General features: G+C 38.8%; 1 protein-coding gene across 1 annotated transcript in view; it reads left to right on the top strand.

Moving 5' to 3' along the window:
• LOC112050916 (synaptotagmin-5-like) overlaps positions 1–24,988 on the top strand; it is a 67,843-nt gene that overhangs the window by 33,149 nt on the left and 9,706 nt on the right. The window contains exons 3-5 of the mRNA XM_024089330.2: positions 10,865–11,008; positions 16,977–17,209; positions 23,992–24,221. Of these exons, the coding sequence (XP_023945098.2) occupies positions 10,865–11,008; positions 16,977–17,209; positions 23,992–24,221 (607 nt within the window). The remainder of the gene's footprint in view (positions 1–10,864; positions 11,009–16,976; positions 17,210–23,991; positions 24,222–24,988) is intronic.

Here is a 24,988-nt window from a genome sequence, read left to right as displayed (position 1 = left end):
GCACTCTTAGTAATTTCAATGAAAATGGACTGCGTAGATAATATCAATTACTATTACTAGTCATAAATAAAAAAAAACTTTTTTAATAATATAATAATTAAATATAAAAGATTTAGGTATTTATGACCCAGAGTCACTCCCATGATGCACAATTACACTGTGAGCTTTATTTATTCTTAATGAAGCGAAAGACATGTCAGCTCTCTAAAAATTACCCTTATGCTTCCATTTTAGAGATTCACAAAAATACATAAACTCAAAATGAGAGTGTGTTGAGTTGCCAAATCAAAGAATAATTTAAAGATGTAGATATGCAACGTATCCAAGGCGAGAAACGTGGTAGGATCGTCCTACCGAAAACATACCCCTCCTACAATGTTTGCACTCAATTTACATATGCAATCACGTGACACGTTTCAAAGAGCGGCAATTTTCAGGAAATTCGCGGAATATGGCTCTGAAAATCGATACCGTCATATTTTCGGAGAAATTCGGACGAATTCTCAAAGGAACAAGGTCTGAACATCGATATCACGAGTCCTAATTTCGAAGAAATTTATTAATCCTCAATGGAACTTTCGAACCTTTGACTAAAATGTAACTTCTCTTCTAAGGTTTTGAGGACATAGAAAATTGATAGCTATTTCTAAATACGGCATATTGTTGCTTTACTTTTATAATTAAGTAATTTATTGTCACTCCTTTATTACGAGTATTGAGAAATCTCATGTCACCCCTCTTATTTTAATTAGATTTTTTTTATAATTGTGTACTTGCTGTTAGCTCCTTAATAGAAACGCAACAGCGAGCCAGAGGGCCAAAATAACTCAGAGGGACGAGGCCTAATGAATATCTAAATATTCATTGGGACTGATGGGATGTTCTCATCAACATCATTTTCTGCAGCGGTCATATCAAATCTATACTAATATTAAAAACTAAAGAGTTTGTTTGTTTGGTTGAATGCGCTAACCTCAGGAACTACTGGTTTGATTTGATAAATTCTTTCAGTGTTAGATAGCCCATTTATCAAGGAATATTATAGGCTATATATTATCCCCGTATTCCTACAGGAACGGGAACCACGCGGGTGTAACCGCGCGGCGTCAGCTTGTGGGCTAATAAAACAAATCAATATGAAGTCGACGTAGACATCGGGCAGACACTGCGTGGGCGCCGACGTACTACGCGCGTAACCGTACGAGGCAGTGGGCGTTTGTTTACGTTTTCACCTAATACTCAGTAATTATTACGCGGAGTTGGAAAATTCGAGGTATTACACGCCCATACCTCGTATAGCTGCTAAACTGTCGATCTCGGTCATTTACGCGGATTTGGGAAAGATGATGGTCCATTTCAGGTCCACTCTTTTACCCTGTATCATTAAAGTTTAAAAATACAAGGATTTTATTAACATATAAATAAGTGAATAAGTCTAATTAAATAAAAAGAAATAAATAAAATTAAAACCCAAGTTTTTGAGTTGTATCAAGATGGCGCCCTTAGAATAACTATGACATGAAAATTAAAAAAAATATATGTATATTAAAAGTCAAAATTCATTTATTTCAGACTTAGTTTACAAGCACTTTTGAAATACACATAAAAAATATGAGAAATAATATAAGAAATCATATCTCCAGTCGCTATTCGAAGAATTGCCACGAACTTAGCTTCGTGGCAACCCTTCGAAATGGTCTCCAACGAAGGCTGGGGACATAATTTGTCACTATAAACGTAGAAAACATAAAAAATATACATTGTATACCTTTTAAACTTAATAGCTTCCAGGACAAAGTCATCATGGTCTTTTTCATCATCAACATCATCATCATCATCATCATCATCATCATCATCATCATCATCATCATCATCATCATCATCATCATCATCATCATCATCATCATCATCATCATCATCATCATCATCATCATCATCATCATCATCATCATTATCATTAACAGCTGATGGACGTCCACTGCTCGACGTAAGCCTCTTGCCTGACTTCTACAGTCTCGAGCCGCCAGCATGATCAGCAGTTGCGAAATATTTCAATTATAATTATAATTGTGAAAATATTGTAGATTAAATTTAAAATTTAAAAAAAAAGTTTAATACTAACAAATTAACCAGTGTTATTTGTAGATACCTACTTCTGTTATCCCAGTAGAAGTATCCCAAGCGCGTTCGTCTCGTTACATTTGTTCCTCGGATAACGTTACAAGCAATATATTTTACCCCGGAAACTTGAGACCGTCCAAAAGCCTCGGATCTGTAATAATATTTATTGGGTTGAAACTTTTCAAATTTAAAACAGTCGTTTATTATTTTAATCTGGAAAACACAAAAGAATTTAATCGGTGATTGTTTTACCTCTGAATTTTTCATTTTGTCATTGTATTTCTATTGTATTGTATAAAAAATTTTTCGTAGAATCATCAGTTGAAGACTAATCTAACAATCCTCCACGCTCCAATACGGGTTGTTAGTTTTTTTTCAACAGAATCATCAAAATACATGAACTTTTCATAGAATATCATATATCATCACCTATGACTATATTTCATAGAATACCATCTATCATTTGTATCTTCATATGAATGACTAGCTGACGCTGCGCGGTTTGACTCGCGTGGTTCCCGTTCCCTTAGGAATACGGGGATAATATATAACTTATAGAATTCCTCGATAAATGAGCTATCTAACACAGAAAGAATTTTTCAATTCGGACCAGTAGTTCCTGAGATCAAACGTTCAATCAACACTTCAGCTTTTTAATATTAGTATATGGTGGTGATGAATATCCGTGGTGTCACCTGGTTATCAGCTTAAAATCAGTGCTGTATGCTCCAGCATTAGCTTGGATCATGCAGCAAAACTCTAAGCTGGTACCTTTTAAAGATTGTGCCAAACATGACAGTGTGGTGTTTTATGCTTCTTCTACTTGAGCATTGAAAGTAAGAAGAAAGAAACAAAATAAATTTATTCATATCTAAAAGTTACAGACAGTCAATAAATACCCTATCCTTATGACAGCATGTCTGTCTGTCTGTCCCTTAAAAAGAAAGGGTGTACAGCTCCGCATATGCCGAGCACTACGTACAAGCATACACGGCGCTGATTTTCAGCTGAGACCCGTGTGACGTCACAGCTAATATGAATACATTGTAGTGTGTGGCACAACTTTAGAATGAACTTTTTTTTCTTTCTTCAATCTTTCTTTCAAAAAATTGATATTTATCATCACCATCATCACCATCATCATTAACAAGTACTCGTATTGCTACTGTTAGGCATGGGTCTCGCCTAAGAATAAGAAGGGCTTCGGTTGTAGTACAAATATCCAATGGCGAAGTATGATGTTAGCTAGTTCAAATAATTTACATTATAAGCGATAATTTAGTATGCTTAAATGACGACACTCTTGGGAAACACTGAGAGCTTTGCCATTTTAAGTTTAGTCATATGCCAGGACAACGGATTAAGTTGATTAATAACTTAAGGCCTAATGCCAACGAACCTTGAACAATAAATTAGTTTATGTATTGAAAGAAATCTTGGACTAAGAGTTTCTTCATTATTGCGGGTTTTTCACTAATATCTGGTGTAACCTATGTTTATCTCAAAAGTCACTTTTAAAGCGAAATATCAAAACATGATATTACCGCACATACCTATTTAATTGAGATTTTAATTAAAATAATGTACAGAATTATGTATATAACATTTTGTTTATAAATTAGTCAACATTTATTTGAAACTTAAAGAATAATTCTGTAAGTTTCAAATAAATGTTGACGCTAATTATCGCTAATTAATTTTTTATAGATGACTTGACTTAGCGAGTATACCCGCGTTTCGCTATAAAAGGCGTTAGCATAGTATAGTATATTAATGACGTAACATATTTTATCTACTCTCATATCGTAAAACCTAAATCAGGACATAAAAAAGAACATTACAGCGACTTAATATATATACCTACACCTATATACCTTGTCGTTCCAGTGTTTAAATTCCCAATTCTCATTAGCCCAGACAGATAGACATAAATTTTAAAAAAGCTTGTGTTTCAGTCTCATGAAACTATAAGCACTTTAGAAAATAGTTATTTGGAAATCACAGGCAGATACTTCAATATATAAATGAGAAAGGTCATTCATCTCGAAATCTCGAAAATCGCATGATGTACAAAAACGATATTTGTCAGGGACATAGTTTTTAGTTTGTAGGTATCCGCTAATAACGGATTTTATGATAGGGCCTGATTAAAGAGGTCTAAGGGCGAACAAAGTCGCAGACTTCCGCTAGTTTTACTTTTATTTATATGTATTGATGTATTGATGGTGTCTGGGGTAACAGTTAAATATCGTGGTATTTGAAACCCTCTATAAAATACCTATGTTGTCATGATGATGATGCATATTTTAATGTTATAAAATTATATTCTTAAAGAATTAGTACTATGAAAAAACTCTTTAGGATACAAATAGGGAAGGATGGAAAATTTTCGAGAAGTTATTCAAACTGATCGAATCAGAAATGAGGAGATCCGCAGAAGAACCAAAGTCACCGACATAGCTCAACAAATCGCGAAGCTGAAGTGGAAATGGGCGGGGCACATAGTTCGAAGAGCCGATGACCGTCGGTTAGTGTTGCCTAAGGTGCTGGAATGGCAACCCCGCACTAGAAAACGCAATGTTAGCCTGACGACATCACGCGAGTCGTAGAACTTCGCTCGATGCAGGCGGCTCAAGATCGTGATGTTTGGAAGCCCCTACAAAAGACCTGTGTCCTGCAGTGGACGGGCAAATATGATGATGATGATGAAGATTCAAGATAGGTAGGTATTCGTACCTACCTCGTAGAACCGTTGTTATAATTTCCATTACTTGCGTATTTATTCACACCAAGCGGAAAACTGTAATAAAATATGTAGCCTGCGGAAAAGCGGAAAATACACAATAGCGAAAGAATTTTACAGAGCGTTTCGATAGCTCCGGATATTACTACTTATAGTATAAACTTTAACGTTCGCTTTAACTTATGTAAATATATAAATGTTTGCATACGTAATACCTTTGTTCACTACCATTGCACATACTGCAAAATCAGTGAAATCGTGACCAATATTATTCTAGAACTAAATATATTCCATTTTAGTTCTAGAATAATATTATCTTAGAACCATCTAGAATATAAATATGGAATATATTTTAGTTCTAGAATAATATTGAAAACGATTTCACTGATTTTACATTATGTGTACCCTGCCAGTGCTTGGGTTTTCCACCTTCTAGGTAAGGCTGAATAGGAAAGTGCCCTCTAACTTAGACCGCTTTCTATCAGGCCAAATTGTAGTCAATTTTCTTCTTCTTTCATTAGAAAAAAATTAGAATATTATGAATATATATTATGAAGTACAAGCGGACTTTCAGTTGTTCATAAATCCTTTAGGAGCAATGGATTACTAACGATATTCGTAACTCACGTCTCTATTGTAAATCTTACCGTTTAGTTTAAACTATGCTTTGGAAATAGGTAAAGGTTCTAAACAGGTTATTGCAGTATAGTCAAGTTACTAATTTGCTTTTAAGCTATTTAAGATACACTCCAACACTTCAACTAGTAACGCTTTTAAAAACAATCATAATATAAAATATTAAATAATTATATCTATAGACAAAAAATCGCACAACGAATTCTGACCTAAGCAAATAAAAACCTCAATAAACATCATAAGTGGACAACTTGGATAAGTTTATACAGTGAGTTCAAAGTGTAGTGTATTTAGTTCTACAATTCTCTCCGTACTTACTCAAAATAAGTTTTACAATCTCTCCGAACTCTTAAGAAGAATGAGAAGAGAATAAAGATGAGCGGATTAGGCCCAGCCGGAGTGTGGGCTGCGCAGAAGAGGCTCGAGTCGTGGGCTAGAGCTGCACGGGAGAGGACGTCCAGCGCCAGCAGTGGGCAAAGTCACAACTCCACTGACAGCTATGGCGATGACAAGTCACATGGCAGTCCCAGCGTAAGTATACGGGGTCACGCTTTGTTATTTTTTATATCTATTACCAGCTCGGTCGACCAACACTGCGCTATCTAGTGCGGGGTCGCTATTTCAGCACCTTGGGACTCCAACGTCCATCGGCTCTCCGGACTATGACACGCGACACGTTGAGCTATGTCGGTGACTTTGGTTCTTCTGCGGATCTCGTCATTTCTGATACGATTACGCAGAGATACTCGTATAGCTCGTTCCATCGCTCGCTGTGTGACTCTGAACCTTCTTATGAAGCCGATAGTTAGCGACCATGTCTCAAAACCAGAATCACTCGCAACACGCACTATTTGAAGACTTTTGTCTTCAGGCGCTGAGGAATTTCGGACGAAAAGATATCGCGAAGTTTTGTTGGTCGACTCCCCACCAGGTGGACTGACGACATCAAGCGAGTCGCAGGGATTCGCTGGATGCTGGCGGCTCAAGATCGTTATTTTTCTAAGTCCCTACAAAGGCCTATGTCCTGCAGTGGCCGTCCATCGGCTGATATGATGACTTTCAGAAAATGAAAGCCTACATTAAATATGTAAAATCTCGTTTCATTAAATTTCCATAAAATCGCTACTTAGCGATAAGGCCGCCTTTTGTATGCTGATCTCTTCTTAATATGTTTTTATTTCACTTGTATTTGTCTTTGTGGTGTGCAAATAATGTATATCTATCTATTTATAAAAGATATTCAGAGTAATATTTTGGATCACTTATTATATTGAAATAAAGTTAGCAGGTGGAGCGACGACCCCCGGAAGGTGGCAGGCATCGATTGGATGCAAAAAGTCGAAGATAGAGGCGGCTAGCGCTACTTAAAAGAGGCCTATGTCCAGCAGTGGATACATAATGACTGATGATGATGATGATGATGATGATGATGATGATGACGTAATTTTTTTTTTAATTCTTTACAAGTTTTAGCCCTTGACTACAATCTCACCTGATGGTAAGTGATGATGCAATCTAAGATGGAAGCAGGCTAACTTGTCAGGAGGAGGATGAAAATCCACACTCCTTTCGATTTCTACACGTATCGGAACGCTAAATCGCTTGGCGGTACGTCTTTGGTAGGGTGGTAACTAGCCACGGCCGAAATAGTCTAATTAACTAGCCTGATAAATTTCGATATCAACTAAAACATTCTAATTCCTATAAGAATTTCGAACTAGACCTTCCAGATTTGAGTCCGTCCATTACCCGTCAATCCATTAAGGCTTAAGCTATTGATTTACTCTATAACTTAGTTAATTCATTTCTTTAACAATTTATAGTTATTTCACTTGAAAATGGTTCTGCCGGTCGACGTGAATGGTGTAATGTTATTTCAAGTTGAAACACAAAGGTGTTGTAAAAAGAAAAACATAAAACCGCCTTTTTTCCATTCCCATACTTTTATTTCGCTCGGTTTCCTATTTTCCGAGGCTTTCTAATTAATTTCGTGTTTTGTTTTTGATACAAAGAGTAACACTAACACATGCTTTGTAATAGCAACCTTTTATCGTAAAGTTACAGGAATACCTACTCGTTTCCAAATGATTTTGTTGTTTATAGATGTGTTACGTCATCATTACCAGCCCATTTTATTTTTACTTTATTTTTAGCGTAGCATGCCTTGTACCCTGTATGAAAATTAGTTTGGGGAGGGGGGGGGGGCATTATGAAGGGTATACATTTATTTTTAAAATAAAGATGTTTTAAGAACCTATGAATATATACGGAATCAATAAGGTCTTCAAACCAAAGGAGATTGTGAATTACGTTTTACTAATTTTATCTTTCACACGTAAGGGGCCCCTGTAATCCGGGGGCCCCATATCATTGGTACGGCTGATACGCCGGTAGCTACGCCCCTGATGGAGGGACACCTGTAGAATGGATGGAATGTCCACCCTAGGATTCTGGGCTACTGATATGGAATTAATTATTATAAAATTATTATAAACTAGCGGATGCCCGCGACTTCGTCCACGTTAATCCCTACCCCTACCCTACCCTACTCCTACCCTACACCTACCCTTCCATACCCTACTCAACCCTCCCCCAGTCTCCTCGGTCCGACCTGTATGACAAAAACTGTGATAACTCTGCTAATATATATGATACCTATATAAAATATAGCCTATAGCACTTCTCGATAACGTAGCATTCTACTGGTGAAAGAATTTTTGAAATCGGATCAGTAGTTCAAAAGATTATCCCATTTAAAAAATGTTACAAACTTACAAACTTACAAACTTTACCTCTTTATATTATTAGTATAGATTAATTATTATAAAAAAAGCCGTGATAGCCTAGTGGATATTACCTCTGCCTCCGATTCCGAAAGGTGTAGGTTCGAATCCGGTCTGCACCTCCAACTTTGCAGTTGTGTGCATTTTAAGAAATTAAATATCACGTTTTTCAAACTGTGAAGGAAAACCATTTTGGTACGGAGTATAGCGAGCAATCTATGTTGGTTGGTTACTAAGAAGTTTCGAAAAACCCAATAAAACACTTTGTAGTCGCTCATAATTTATTGTCCAAGACAGTGTACTGTGTAGCTATGTCGCCTGGTTGGATTTTTTGCCGAAGTAATAAATAATGCAACAGTACCGCGCGTCGCCTGTCAGATCCGCCTCACGCCAGCGCGAACTCATTATTCATTTAGCTTCGTTTTACCACGCCACGGCATGTCACTAGTTTACCCGATGCACTTTGGTCTGGCGGTCAACTAATGTTAGCCACTGACGATCAAGTAACCTCACATGCGTGCAGCGCTAAGGGAGAAGCGGTGCGGTAGCGGCTGCGGCGTCTTGTATATAAAAATCAATGATATGCCAGCACCGAAGGCCTCGACGACTTCGACGGCCTCCGTGGCGCAGTGGTATGCGCGGTGGATTTACAAAACGGATGTCCTGGGTTCGATCCCCGGATGGGCAGATTGAGATTTTCTTAATTGGTCCAGGTCTGGCTGGTGGGAGACTTCGGCCGTGGCTGGTTACCACACTACCGGCAAAGACGTACCGCCAAGCGTTCCGGTACGATGCCGTGTAGAAACCGAAAAGGGTGTGGATTTTGATCCTCCTCCTAACAAGTTAGCCCGCTACAATCATAGACTGCATCATCACTTACCATCAGGTGAGATTGTAGTCAAGGGCTAACTTGTAAAGAATAATAAAAAAAAAATTTTTGCTACGGCGCCGCAACGGGTCAAGTACATTGGGTTCCGCACCGTGTGACTTCATTGTAACGGCTTGCCGTCCGATAAAACTGATCATGTGTTGGTCGCGATCGGCATAATGTCATACACATCGTGACCAACACGATCAGTTTGATCGACTATCAAGCTGTTTAGAGTTGCAGGAATGTGAGATTACTTGATTGTCAGTGGCTGACATAGCAATTCACAGTAAAATTAAATTAAAATTCTTTTGGTTATATTCTATTAACGCTTTTTTTTTAATTTACCAATAAGGGAAGCTTGTTATTGTTTACTATGTCGTCAGCAATTCTGAGATGGGTGAGGCGATCGTTTTTGTTGGGATGCCTTCAGATATCCAGTTCAATTTAGAAAATATGCCCTGCAAGACAGCTAAAAATAGTTTTTGGGACAGTGGTTCACCCTGCCTGACGCCTCGGGCTATTTTGAACTCTTCATCATTCACTCACTTCACTTAATTGTTAGTGTCATTTTAATTTTGGCGTCCTATAATCAAATGTGGTTCAAATTCGAATAAGTCGTGTTGTTGGCGAAAAGTTCGTCCACGAGTGTGAAATAGTAGAATACGGATCAGGGTCACGTGACAATGACGCGAATTTAACATTTAATACCCATCCCAAAAAAGTACACTAAAGACGTACGTAGTACGTACATCTTTAGTGTACTTTTACGTGTACGTAGTAAGTACGCTAAAGTAGTCTTCACTTAAAAATTAACGTATTTACATTATCACTTGGGATACTACGAGTATCACACTATTTTTTCCAAGACAATATAAAAGTTTCCAAGTAAGTAAGTAGGTAGGTTGGTATAAACGCTAACGAGCGTTTGCGATTTGCATTCAAGTTCCACACCTTGCTAAACAATACACTAATTAACCCTAGATCATAGCAGACATGATGCTTTAGTGTTCTGCTATAAAAGTTCCTAATTACTTAATGGAAACTTCATCAATTATGTTTCTTATAAATCTGTATTAAATAAAAGTACCTACTCGTAAGTGATGATACCATTATGTCAAATAGGAATTATACCTTATTTTATCAGCCGATACGTCCATTGCTGGACATAGGCCTCTTGCATGGACCTCCAAGCACAACCGTCTCGAGCCACTAGCATCCAGCGGCTCCCTGCAACCCGCTTGATATCCTCGGTCCACCTAATGGGGGGTCTTCCAACACTGCGCTTTCCGGTGCGGGGTCGCTATTCCAGCACCTTGGGACCCCAACGTCCATCGGCTCTTCGAACTATGTGGCCTGCCCATTGCCACTTTCCTCATTTCTGATTCGATAACGTAGAGAAACTCCAAGCATAGCTCGCTCCATCACCCGCTGAGTGACTTTGAACCTTCTGATTAGGCCCATAGTCAGTGAAAATCTCTATCTTCGCTAACTATGGACCTTAAATAGGAATAATATTCAGGATTAATAAAAAGCATGCTTTGACTTTGTTGGCATTTTTTTCGTAATCGATGGATTGTTTCGTAATATTTTTGAAGTTTCAAGCAGAGATGTCACGGATGTTTGTGAAAAACTTTATTCCTCGCGTCCGCTAGTTAGATATAAAAGATAGAAATTGCTAAAATGAATCATGAACATTTATTATTGTTACAGGAAATGCTGATATCCAAAGAGCAATGTCGCGTTCAACCGTTAAGCGAAACTCGCACTGCTTCCTCTCTACCGCACGCGAGACTCGCGCGGACACCTTCCATATCCTCCCAGAGCAGTCTAGACAGCGGCACCTCCAGAGCTACAGTAAGTAAATAGGTTAGGTGTAACATAACAACCACTGAGCGAGAATCGCAGCGCCACCTCTCTACCGCACGCGAGACTCGCGCGGACACCTTCCATATCCTCCCAGAGCAGTCTAGACAGCGGCACCTCCAGAGCTACAGTAAGTAAATAGGTTAGGTGTAACATAATAACTACTGAGCGAGACTCGCAGCGCCACCTCTCTACCGCACGCGAGACTCGCGCGGACACCTTCCATATCCTCCCAGAGCAGTCTAGACAGCGGCACCTCCAGAGCTACAGTAAGTAAACTTAGCTAGGAATCAGCCCCACGCAACACAGATAGATTAAAAGCAGGTTTTATCATATTCTGATGCGTAAGTATATATATAACTTACAATTCGCAATTATAATATTAAACTATGACCACACATTTTCGCGTCGTACATTACGCTGCAAAGTGAGTCAGTCACCTCGAGGTTAACAGCTGAAAATCAGCGCCGTATGATCCAGCATTTGTCTTGGTTCATGCAGCACCATGCTGAACCCGGTCCCTTTTACAAGGTTTTTGCCAAACCAGACAGTGGTGTTTGTTGCTTTTACTACTTGAGTTTTGATATTGGATTGTCCAGGTAGTCATCATCAGATACTTTAATAGTGCTTACTGCTTAGGCAGTTAGATATTGTGATGTGTGGCACAATTTTATCTATATCTATATGTATAATATTTCTGTAGTGATTGTTGTGTAGTGTGTAATTTTTTACATAAAATGTATTTCCAAAATAACTATCAGGGGGGTGATTAGTGATCGATACTGATGCCAAAAATGCAATCAGTAAAATTTTTGCCTGTCTGTCTGTTCGTTATAGAAACAAAAACTACTCGACGGACTTTAACGAAACTTGGTACAATTTTTCTTCATACTCCTGGGCAGGTTATAGTATACTTTTCATTTCGCTACGATCAATAGGACCCGAGCAGTGAAGGGAAATGTTGGGAAAACGCGAGAATTACTCCATTTTTACAGCGATACTATTGTAACATAGTGTAAAACCACTAAAAGAGAGAGACACAATCTTTAAACGTTCACTACCATAGCTAACGTTTTAAAAATGGTTACGTTCCACGTGTAACACGTTCTCATTGCATAAATACTACGTGTACTTTACAAACTTCACACAATATGTGTTAACGCTTGCAGTTAGCCAACTTGTGAACTGAACATATTATGATTTCCACGAAAAGCCCTGGTCTTCGGAACATGTTTTCCTTTAAATTGTATATAGTTGTGCATAGGAAGTTCGCCTTTGGATATTGCGTTGAATCTTGAAGTTGTTCTGTGGAACTTTGTTTTGACATGGAATCGGAAACTGTGTTTGTTTATGGTATACGAGGTAGCTTTTTAACTGACTTCAAAAAGGAAGAGATTCTCAATTTGACGCGTATGTTTTTTTATTTATTAATCAATTTTGAGCTGTGAGAGCCGTGATAGCCCAGTGGATATGACCTCTGCCTCCGATTCCAGAGGGGTTCCAATCCGGTCCGGGGCATGCACCTCCAACTTTTCAATTGTGTGCGTTTAAAGAAATTAAAAATTACGTGTCTCAAACGGTGAAGGAAAACATCGTGAGGAAACCTGCATACCAGAGAATTTTCTTAATTCTCTGCGTGTGTGAAGTTTGCCAATCCGCATTGGGCCAGCGTGGTGGACTATTGGCCTAACCCCTCTCATTCTGAGAGGAGACTCGAGCTCAGCAGTGAGCCGAATATGGTTTTGGTCTCCATCGCTGGCCAAATGCGGATTGGCAGACTTGACACACGTAGACATAACTAAGAAAATAATAAGAAGATTTAATTTGACCTAAGTATAAGTCAGGTATAGGTTACTTTTAAAAATCCAGGCACATTCATTGTTGTACTGTATCTAGATAATATTCAAGAAACCGGAGTTTATATCACGCTATATCAATTTCCTTTTCTTTGGGACGGCTTACCTTCATCTAAATTCTATCCTTCGCCATATAGATAGTAAAATTAGATCAAAATTTTCTATAAATCTCTCTTCACGAGATAATCCGAGCTATTTCCTGAAACTGGTTTTCAGCACCTGAGTTCCGTTTGAAAATAACAGAGCCGTTGCATTTTTAATTAAAACCTTTTTAAGAGTATCGTCAACTTGTTTTTGTAAAGCCCTGTAGAAACTGGCGGACAATTCTATGAGACATCCTGAATAGTCGAAAATGTTTTGTGCGATAGGTCGAAGGTCAAATGTGAACAACAAATTGTACAACTTAAGCACCATGCTTATCTATTCTATATCTATACCAAGAGTAGAAATCGTTTGTCTGTACATAGAATTAGATGACTAAACAATACTTCTGTTTAAATAATAAACAATACAATTACACTAATATTATAAAGGCTAAAGTTCGTGTGTAAGTGTGAAAGTGTGTAAGGGTGTAAGTATGTTTGTTCCTCTTTTGCTATTTGGCTAAAGTTTGGAATGGAAATAGATTTTACTCTGGATTAACACAGGCTACTTTTCATCCCGAAAAAAACCATGGTTTCCCGAGATTTGCGAAAACTGATGATTTTGATGATATAGTATACATATAACAAACATTCATATACCAACAAAATCATCAGGTTTTCGCAAAGTTTTCAAAAAAATCCATGGATTTTTTTGGGATAATAAAAAGTAGCCTATGTCAATCCAGAGTAAAATCTATCTCCATTCCAAATTTCCGCCAAATCGCTTCAGTAGTAGCGGCGTTAAAGAGTAACAAACATCCCAACATACATACATCCATACAAATAGTAGGATTGGAGGTAGGATTCTTTATTACCTAATATTTTCCAAACTGCTGAACGGATTTAATGAATGATGATGAATGATGATGAAAAAAATTTTTTTTTTTTTCGAATAGTGCGATATGGGTGTCAAATTCAATTGCTCATCATGAGGATTTCAAAATGGTATATCATGGTAGTATTAAAAAAACCTACAATTAGAAATACGTTATTTATTAATCGCTATACAAACCACGCGAAGCGGATGACTGGTGGTGGTGCGAGCGGTTAGTCAGGCAGGGTTTTATTTTTATTCCCTTGTTAGTTTACCTAGGGTAGGGGGGCTCTCAGGCTGATGGTCAGACAGTTCTATGCAGTGACGTGCATAAGGTTGTCGATCAGGGCATGCACTAGTAATAAAATGAAGCAAACTGGAAAAATCTTTAGTTAATAAGCTTTAATAAGACAACTCTTAGGATATCATCATCATATCAGCCGATGGACGTCCACTGCAGGACATAGGCCTTTTGTAAGGAAACATCACGATACTGAGCCGCCTGCATCCAGCGAATCCCTGCGACTCGCTTGATATCGTCAGTCCACCTGGTAGGGGGTCGACCAACACTGCGCTTACTAGTGCGGGGTCGCCATTCCAGCACTTTGGGACCCCAAAGTCCATTGGCTCTTCTAACTATGTGCCCTGCCCATTGCCACTTCAGCTTCGCGACACGTTGAGCTATGTCGGTGACTTTGGTTATTCTGCGGATCTCCTCATGTTTGATTGGATCACGCAGAGATACTCCGAGCATAGCTCGTTCGCTGTGTGACTCTGAGCCTTCTTATGAGGCCTATAGTTAGCGACTTAGGATATGCAGTACTTTAAGGCATATATGAAGTGCACGCCACTGGTTCTACGAGGACAAAATCGCACACAATCTACCAGTACGAAATAAAAATTAAAACTGGAGAGGTATAATTTGAACCGTCAGGTAAAATTCCAATTATAAACGAACTATGTTCATTTTGTTCCACCAAACTTTGAATAGGAATTTCGAATGTACCTCAATTGTATTGCGTATGCATGATGCTGTCAAATGCAGAGTTCCTGTGCAAATTAAAAGCGTGTAGGTCAAAGTTAGGTCAGCGAGCAATTTGTAGTGAAACTTTTATTGCTATGTGACAATACCATTTGGTCTTCAAAGTTAGTGTTATCTATTCATTGTCTAGATCCACTTGTGATTGTTACAGCTTTTACTTACATAATTATATTTCAAAATACATTAATATTATAAAAATGAGCAGTGATAGCCCAGTGGATATGACCTCTGCCTCCGATGTGATGAGGGTGTGGGTTCGAATCCGGTTCAGGGCATGCACCTCCAACTTTTCAGTTGTGTGCATTTTAAGAAATTTAATATCACGTGTCTCAATCGGTGAAGGAAAACATCGTGAGGAAACCTGCATACCAGAGAATTATATTCATTCTCTGCGTGTGTGAAGTCTGCCAATCCGCATTGGGCCAGCGTGGTGGACTATTGGCCTAACCCCTCTCATTCTGAGAGGAGACTCGAGCTCAGCAGTGAGCCGAATATGGGTTGATGACGAATAAAAATAAGCAACAACAAGAAAAAATAAGTATTAAGGTAAAATCACAATAGGGATGATGACCGTCTTATAAATTGTATATAAATTAAGAGTAGGCTAATAGTCAAGCAATTTTGTAAAAGAAACACGGTATCTGCGATCATCACTTTCGGAGCTACAGGGATTTAAATGCTAAATGTTATAACCACTATTTACATGTGGGTTCGAATCCGGTCCGGGGCACCTCCAACTTTTCAGTTGTGTGCATTTTAAGAAATTAAATATCACGTGTCTCAATCGGTGAAGGAAAACATCGTGAGGAAACCTGCATACCTTAATTCTCTGCGTGTTTGAAGTCTGCCAATCCGCATTGGGCCAGCGTGGTGGACTATCGGCCTAACCCCTCTCATTCTGAGAGGAGACTCGAGCTCAGCAGTGAGCCGAATATGGGTTGATGACGTGACTATTTACATCGGGATATCACGATGCAAGTCACGGTCACTAAGAATTTGTGCTAGAATGCAGGCAGGCATGTAACATGTCTATATTATAAAATTTCGTTGACTGGGGGGGTAACTCCCCCCGTCTTTGAGTCGCCAGCCCTTGCATTGGATATCAAAGCAGCGATTATCCATTACAACGGTTAAAAGGGACGGCTAAATATTAGAAATTCTTCTTCCATGCTTATGAGAACGGCATTATTAATACCATAAAAGCTACAACAAGTGAGTCATGAATTACTTAGGGAGTAAATCTTTAAAATATAGCGCAACCTTGAAAGTCTACCTACCTAAGCTTCGTATTATCTTAGGACACTGAAATTAGCATTCCATTATAAAATACAATATCTAAGTATCTAAGTACAAAGGCTCATTTATTTTTGCTTAATTTACAAAACAAGTAAGAGAAAGTTATCACCTTATTTATTTACATTACATGACTTAAATTTCATTTTACGTACTTTCAAAAACGGTGGATGTTTTGACAGCATAGTCCTGTACTTACCTTTGTCAGTTTACTCGTAAGTCGTATGTTCCTAATATAGGCTGAAAAACTTTGGCCTTTATAAAATTAGTCATAGGTATTCTTTATTTAAGAAGAACTGCTATTTGATAAGTATCTAGTTATCGCAAGATCTTAAGTGTGAGAGATACTACTAGGCCATTCTGTAACGAATTTTTTATAACTCGCTAGTGCTACTTTCGAATTCACTTCTAAATCTCTCTGTTTAACATGATACCAGAGTACAGAGATATCTATACTAACATTATAAAACTGAAGAGTTTCTTTGTTTGTTTGATTGATTGAACGCGCTAATCTCAGGATGTACTGGTCCGATTTGAAAAATTCTTTCTGTGTTAGATAGCTTATTTATCAAGGAAGGTTATAGGCTATTTATTATTCCCGTATTTCTACGGGTACGGGAACCACGCGGGTTAAACCGCGCGGCGTCAGCTAGTGATACTATAAAATGAGAAAGATAGCGGTGAATTCGAAACTCGCACTTGCGAGTTATACAAAACATCGTTAGAGAGTAGCCGTGCTGAAATCGCGTCAGTTCCACAATTTTTGAAACAAGTGAAAAAGAGAGTTATTCTAACAAATATTTGATTACAGAGTCACCGCGGCTCATCCCCTGCGATACGCACCTTCGCTCCCGATGGACGGACGCTAGAGGCGGGCACCGCTGGCATGCCGCGCTCGCCGTCGCCTCTCCGAGCAGCGTCACTGGACGTCAGGGCGGCGCCCATGGCCCACGGGTCACTGGCGTCGTTAGCCGACTCCCCCGCGCCGCCCAGCCCGAGGCACGCGCCGCCCCGGTGTCTCTCTCCTCTGCTGATGCCGCCGAGGTAACTATTTGATACACTCTGAATGTAAGGATAGCGCCCATGACCCACGGATAACTAACATCACTGGACAACTTCCCCACGTTGCCTATTTGGGGACTTATGGCACCCCGGTGTCTCTCTGATGATGCCGCTTATGTGATACACTCTAACTATAAGGATAACGCCCTTGACCCGTTATGATAACTCTCACGTCGCCTGCTCTGGGGCATACGCTGCCCTAATGCATCTCTGCTCTGTTGATATCGCCGTGGTAATTATTTGATACTCTGAATGTAAGGATAGCGCCCATGATCCACGGATAACTAATATCACTGGACAACTTCCCCACGTTGCCTGTTTGGGGACGTATGCCACTCCAATATCTCTCTGATGATGCCGCTTATATAATTATTTGATACACTCTAAAGTAAGGATTATGCCCTTGTACCGTGGGCACTGCCTATCATCGCTTGACAACTCTCTCACGTCACCTGCCCTGGGGCATACGCTGCCCTAATAGAAAGAAAAGAAAAAAAGAAAGCCGTAGTAACTATTTGTCAGTACACTAGTCAAAGTAGTGTCCCGCATCGCCAAAGAAATCTTGTGTTGATACCGCCAAAAAACCGCGGTAGTTTTAAGATGCGGTATTTGACATTATTTTAACTTCAGTCGGAACACTTAGCTTGACATGAGCAGCGCTCATGGGCGGTCGGCACTGATTTAAACCGATGGCTTATTCTTTAAGTAATTGCAAGAAAACTAAAATAGAACAACTCGTAGTAATAATACTGAAAACGCATATTTTGTATCGACCCAAAAGGTATTTGAGTGATCTGATGTAACTACTTGTACTACGTACATACATGTTAGCAGAGACTTCGCTTTTTCAATGGTACCTATCTAAAATTGAATCAGCGCTGAGCTTAAATCTAATAAGTGTAGGTAGAATTTTGTTTTTAGACGCGTCATACCGTGTTAAGCTAAGGACCTTTTACAAAAATGAAATGGCAGTTTTGTCGACGACGTGTCGATTTTTGATGATAAAATTAAGTAGGTGCAGTTCAGAAGATGAATAGAATCTACTTCCGGAAATATTAGATATCTCATATTGATTAATATATCATATTGATAAAAAAAAGTCGTAAATATTCTTGTTAGCAAAAATAAAAATATATCAGTAGGTAAATATATAATTATTGTCAAAGTGGCGTGCACTTTATTGATGCAAAAATACACTGCTTACCTTCAATACTCATTACTTACCTACGAACCAAAATTTTTATAAGGTTAAAGTCTTTTTTATCACTGGTAGACATAGTGCCTTAAGATGCTTGTGTATAGCTCGTGCGCAATAACTTGACACCTGGCTACCAAACACAGTCAAGTTAATCCGCAAGAGTTGTACTCGTACGTCACATTCTGTCGATTGTCAGTACAAAAATATTGACGTGTATTTTGGCTGATGGTAGCGAGCCCAGACAAAAGTTTGTCTATAGGGATGGAACGTCTCTTTAGCCCAGAGAGAGTAGTCCTGTCCCTATTTGATTTATTGGTGCAATTTATTATAGGACTCAAAAGTGATTACAAATATAAGAAAAGTAATGTCGAACAAAGGAAGATTCACAACACTTGTCAGGACAACTTGATTAACAAATCAAACTGTTACAGAGAATGACCTTGAGTCACGTACTTGTGAACGATGTGTGTAGGGTTAAAGGTACCTTCGACTGTATACAAACACTCCCCTTTTCCACTCAAGTCACTCTCCCCGCCTATCCTAAGTAACCCATAAAGAATTACACAACAAGAGATGTGGACGGCTCGACCGCCACGAGCAAAGATTACAGTGTATTATTGGAAATAGATAGGCTACTCGAACTTTTTTCGGAACGAATGTGATAGCGCCATCTAGTGACTAGATACGGTATTTTAGTATAGTAAAAAGTATAAAAATAATAATGCACATTTTTTGTAAAGTAGAGACATTTTTGATTTTGTAATAGTTGAAGAAACCAATTGAGAAAAACAAAAAAAAAGACAAAAAGTTTTCCTTTGTTACCCCCAGGCTCGAACTCAGGATTATTATTTTGTATCTTTGCTATGCACCACTAGGCCAAATGACTATGTAGAAAATCGTTGAAATTAATGTACACTTACTGTTTTTCTTAAATAATCCCTTTGCTTTAGAAATACAAACACATTCTTTCTATTACGCGTCAAAATTAAAAGGATAAATAATTCTTTTTTTTCGGTTTTTTTTCCGTACTTACACGGGTTTAATCTCTAAAAACATTCTAGTACGTACACATCTATGTAATTGTATTTACTATCCTGGAATCTTGAATCTAGGATGTAGATGGCGCTGCTTCATAAAGATTTCACGTTCTTCTAAGTTCCCATGGCATGGCCACGAGCACACTGAAGCCAACACGAGATCGAGCGACGATCATATCTGTCACAGACTACTATTTCTTACACTATTTATTAACAACATGTAAATTTAAAAGCGGCCAACGCGGCAATAACAAATTTCTGATTAAGATACCCGTAAGTTTATTCAGATTTCATTAAAATCAAAAGCATAAATACAAACTAATTCTATGTAAAGTCGCTTTCAACAGTTTTTAGGTACGTGTCAAACTTTAACACGTTAAAGTGAGAATGTTATTTCACTTTTTCCTCAAAGGCTTCTACAGTTTCGAACTGAAACTAGTACTTTTACGGTATGAGTTTATGTGACATTCATTTATGCTACTTTTCAGTTAAATGGGTTTTTATTTCGTACAAAATTTTCGTGAGTGAAAATTCTAAAGGTGCAATCACAGTTTTTTTACCCGACTGGTTAAACTGGCAAGAAGGGTTATGTTTTTCGCGCGTATCTTGTATGTATGTAATATTCTTTAATACCTCATATCTTTCAAACCGCTGAACGGATTTACGTATTCAAGATATCGTTAGATTTGTCTTAATAACCCAAGTGTTCTTAGATAGGTGAAGTTAAAAAAACAACACGACGACTCGGTAAACAAAAAATCGATTATTGCGATATGGGTATCATGGTCAAGGGCTCATCAAAACAGTATATTACCATATTATATATATATGACCATACTAAAAAAACCGTTATTTATTAATCTCTATACAAATATCACGAGGCGGGGTGACTAGGTGCGAGCAGGTTAAGTAGTCGGGTTTTTTTTATTTTTTTAATTATTAAATTTTCGGGAACGTGGTATCGTTATAATCACGTAAATACAAACGTTTATTATTATAGATTTTCTGTAGAACTACTACTAAACGAAATGCCTTTTGCACACACATTCATTATCATTAAACATTATCACCCAAGTCCGCGAACCCGTAGATATTGGAGCAGAGTGGTGAATCTAAGCTCTTTCTCCTCTTTTCTGTAAGGCGGGGGCCCTAGCCCTGTAGTGAGTTAATAATAAATGATAATGAGTTTACTAGTCTTTAGATAGTAATAGTATAAAGTGGTAAAGTTTGTGGTATTGTAAGGGGTAATCACTGAATCTACTAAACCGATTTTGAAAATACTTGTACCACTAGAAGGCCACGTCTGTAAGTGCCATAAGCTATATATTATCCCCATAGTCTTAAGGGAATGGGCATACGAGTGGAACCACGGGGCGTCTGCTAAAATATTATAAAGAGGTAAAGTTTTTGGTATTGTAGGGGTAATCTCTGGATCTACTAAACCGATTTTGAGAATTCTTTTACCACTAGTACCACGTTATTTGTGAGTGTCAGCTGTATTTTATCCCGGTATTCTCACATTAAGAGACGGTATTCACACATTAAGAGCCGTGATAGCCCAGTGGATATGACCTCTGCCTCCGATTCCGGAGGGTGTGGGTTCGAATCCGGTCCGGGACACGCACCTCCAACTTTTTAATTGTGTGCATTTTAAGAAATTAAATATCACGAGTCTCAAACGGTGAAGGAAAAACATCGTGAGGAAACGTGCATATCAGAGAATTTTCTTAATTATCTGCGTGTGCGAAGTCTGCCAATCCGCATTGGTCCAGCGTGGTGGAACTATTGGCCTAACCCCTCTCATTCTGAGAGGAGACTCGAGCTCAGCAGTGAGCCGAAATTGATAATAATGATTCTCACGGGAACGGGAACTTCGCGGATGAAACTTCGGGCCGTCGGCTTGTGAGATAAAGTGGGTAAAATATTAACCTATTCGTTGAATGATTTCGGCTGGTTATACGTATGTTATATTATGCAAAAGATCGCGAAGAGTGCCGAGTACCCGGGAGAATCAATCTGAGGCGGGTATGTCCCCCTCCGCAAATTGATATAAACTCAATTTGAGCACCCGGCCCTTCAACGCCCCAGTCCCCAACTCATTACTTTGTAGTCTTTGTACCGTCGGCGCTTCTTTGCCGAACGATAATTAGCTATATTGTTATATTAATTCAGTATTCAATTGGGAGATAACGAAATAATACTCGTACGTATCACTAACCGATGTTACAACATCATTATCGTTTAGGTGGTGTCCTTCCACGACCAGGTGCGATGGCTTAACATGCTTTCTGATGCACGGCGAAATAAAAGATATGCTCAGTATTATTAGGACCTAGCGGACGCCCGCGACTTCGTCCGCGTGGCATTTAGTTTTTCACAAATCCCTCGGAAACCATGGTTTTTTCCGGGATAAAAAGTAGCCTATGTGTTTATCCATGCTATAATATATCGCAATACCAAATTTCAGCTAATTCGGTTAAGTAGTCGAGGCGTGAAAGAGTAACAAAAATTCATATCATTAAAATCATCATAAAAGTAGATAAAAAGTAGCATATGTGTTAATCCAGAGAAAAATCTATTTCCATTCCAAATTACAGCTTAATCGCTTCAGTAGTAGCGGCGTTATAGAGTAACAAACATCCAAACATCCATACAAACTTTCGCGTTTATAATATTAGTAGGATAGGATAGCCCGAGCCCGATATAATACTCGCTTCCTTATTCGAATTCCATAGTGATATAAAGATGCTCGGAGAAAGAAATAAAGAAAGAAAAAGAGTTTTCTTAAATATTGTTCCACAAACCACAATGCTTCAACCTAAAAGCGTTAGTTTTTAGAGTTTTCTGTTCTGTGGCCTCAACCACCTGAACAAGGCAAGACCAACTCAACTCTCTCAACTCAAATAGTAGAAGCATTAAACACCACAATGTCATGTTTCAACCATCAAAAAGTTACCAGCTCAGCTGAACCAAGCAAATGCTAGAGCATATAGCGCTCCATTGGATTTGATTGGATTGCTTTTAAACTAAGCCTAATTTAAATGAATTTTGATTTGATTTCACCTAGGACCCTGTAATCATTATCAACCCCTATTCGGCTCACTGCTGAGCTCGAATCTCCTCTCAGAATAAGAGGGTTAGGCCAATAGTCCACCACACAGGCCCAATGCGGATTGGCGGACTTCACATATGCAGATAATTATGAAAATTCTCTGGTATTCAGGTTTTCTCACGATGTTTTTCCTTCACCGTTTGAATTATGTAACCGTAATTTCTTAAAATGCACACAACTGAAAAGTTGAAGGTGCATGCCCCGGACCGGATTCAAACCCACACCCTCCGGAATCGGAGGCAGAGGTCATATCCACTGGGCTATCATGGCTCCCTGTAATCTGAAGCATTAATTTAACTTACTGACCACTGGAGTACTGAACCAATGAGGCAATTATGTTATCAGTAATATTCATATAGATAATAAACACGACAGAGCCGTAGATTACTTCATAACCTTTACAATCCAATCAATTTTAGTGAGTACGTCATCACAACGCGTCTGTCAACATGAGGTCACCGGTGTCACGTGCTGCTGAAATATCAAAGGCCCTAACGCGGTGCGGCCTACGGCTTACGGCCTACATTATTAAGTCCGTGAAATGTATATTTCCGTCACATAGCCCGCTCAAATATTAATGATCGCATTACGCCTTGATGACAAACGTGGCGTGATACAACCGTTTAATATTCCATGTATATGAATATTTTGGTTTCGGATCTAAGTATTTATAACTAGAATATCCGAGAAATGTAGGTACAATGTTGGTAATTAATAGTATAGGTATGTACATTTATGGATACGTTCCAATTTTTAGCTAACTTCTAAAAAATAAGGAGGATAAAAAATGTCCCACTCTCTTCTCCTCCGAGACCTTGGCTTATATCGTTTTAACGATGACGCCTTCGAGATCATGAGTTAAAAAACCCACGTCCGGGTCACGTCAGATATCGGGGAGCTCGTCTTCGTCGTCTATTGACAACTTCGTTCGAAACATTTCCGACGCGGGCCGTGGTGCGTGTAGCGATGAATGAAATACCCACGACTGATGCACCTCTCTTCCCGCTCGCACGTTTTCACACCCGCGCAGTCTTTCCCCCCGTCGCCCGCATATCATGGGAATATCATCAACGAACTTTTTGGCTGGTGGGAGGCTTCGGCCGTGGCTAGTTACCACCCTACCGGCAAAGACGTACCGCTAAGCGATTTAACTTTCCGGTACGATGCGGTGTAAAAACCGAAAGGAGTGTTGATTTTTCACCCTCCTCCTAACAAGTTCGCCCGCTTCCATCTTAGATTGCATCATCACTTACCATCAGGTGAGATTGTAGTCAAGGGCTAACTTGTACAGAATAAAAAAAAAGAACTTGCCAGACTAAAGCTTGTGTTTATGTTGCTTGGGAAATGACCATCTGCTGGGTCTGTCGATTGTTTCATTAAAAAAATCTTACCTTATTCTGATTTGTATTCTTTTCAGGAGAATAGACAGAAGCAATTCCTTAGTAGAAAGCAGTAGCGGAGCCCCGCTCAGTCCGGGGGCCGGCGCCGCGATCAGTGCTCTAGGAGCCCTACAGCCGGACCTGTACACCAAGCGGGAGGCCCCCCTCGTCATCGAGCTAGAGGGCGCCGGGCCTTCGCTGGGAAGAATCCATCTACGCCTTAAATACGACTTCGATAGATCGGACCTTGAAGTACATTTGATTGAAGGTTAGTATTAGCTTCATAGAATAATTCTAGTATTTCTAAATTATTTTTATAATCATAACTAGCTGAAAAACGTTGTTTTGCGTTATAAACATTTTGGGGTATGAAATATAGATGTTGGCCGATTCTTATACCTACCGGATGTGCACACAAACTTTCACAAAAATCGGTCCAGGTGTCTCAGAAAGTCGGCATATCTTTGGATCACCCTTTGGATCAATGTTTAATTTGTTTGCGAACCGATTTTCATCAAACAAACATTAAATAATGCGCAAAGTTTGCCACAATACATCAAAACCGCAATCAAATCGGCTCAGCCGGTTCCTCTTTTAGTTAGGTATACTTGTAATTTTTTTTAACCCATTTGATCGTACGGATACATTTCGTTTACGAATTTATTATATGTATGGATTCTAACCACAATAAATTCGAGTATATAGTGAATACATTTGTGGCCTGTCTGTATAGATCTTGAGTTCAAACCACAGAATCAGTTTCAATTAAAATCGGTCCTTGTAATCCCGTCAGATATATCCGTTTCCGGTTAGGATGGGTACAATCGGCAATCAGATTAGCTAGAGCTAGACTATCTGTTTGTATTGTATCTAGTGACGGGATTTGGTGCAATTCTACGAATACGTATACGTACGTATTACGTAATATATAATACCAATAAGAAAATAAAAAATACTCCATCTTATTTCTTTAGTTTTTGTAAACAGATTTTATAATATTAAAAAAAACAAGACGTCATTTTTCTTGAATAATAT

Source organism: Bicyclus anynana, chromosome 6 (genome assembly GCF_947172395.1).
Source record: "Bicyclus anynana chromosome 6, ilBicAnyn1.1, whole genome shotgun sequence".
Taxonomy (NCBI): domain Eukaryota; kingdom Metazoa; phylum Arthropoda; class Insecta; order Lepidoptera; family Nymphalidae; genus Bicyclus; species Bicyclus anynana.
This window is presented reverse-complemented; position numbering and strand designations above follow the sequence as displayed.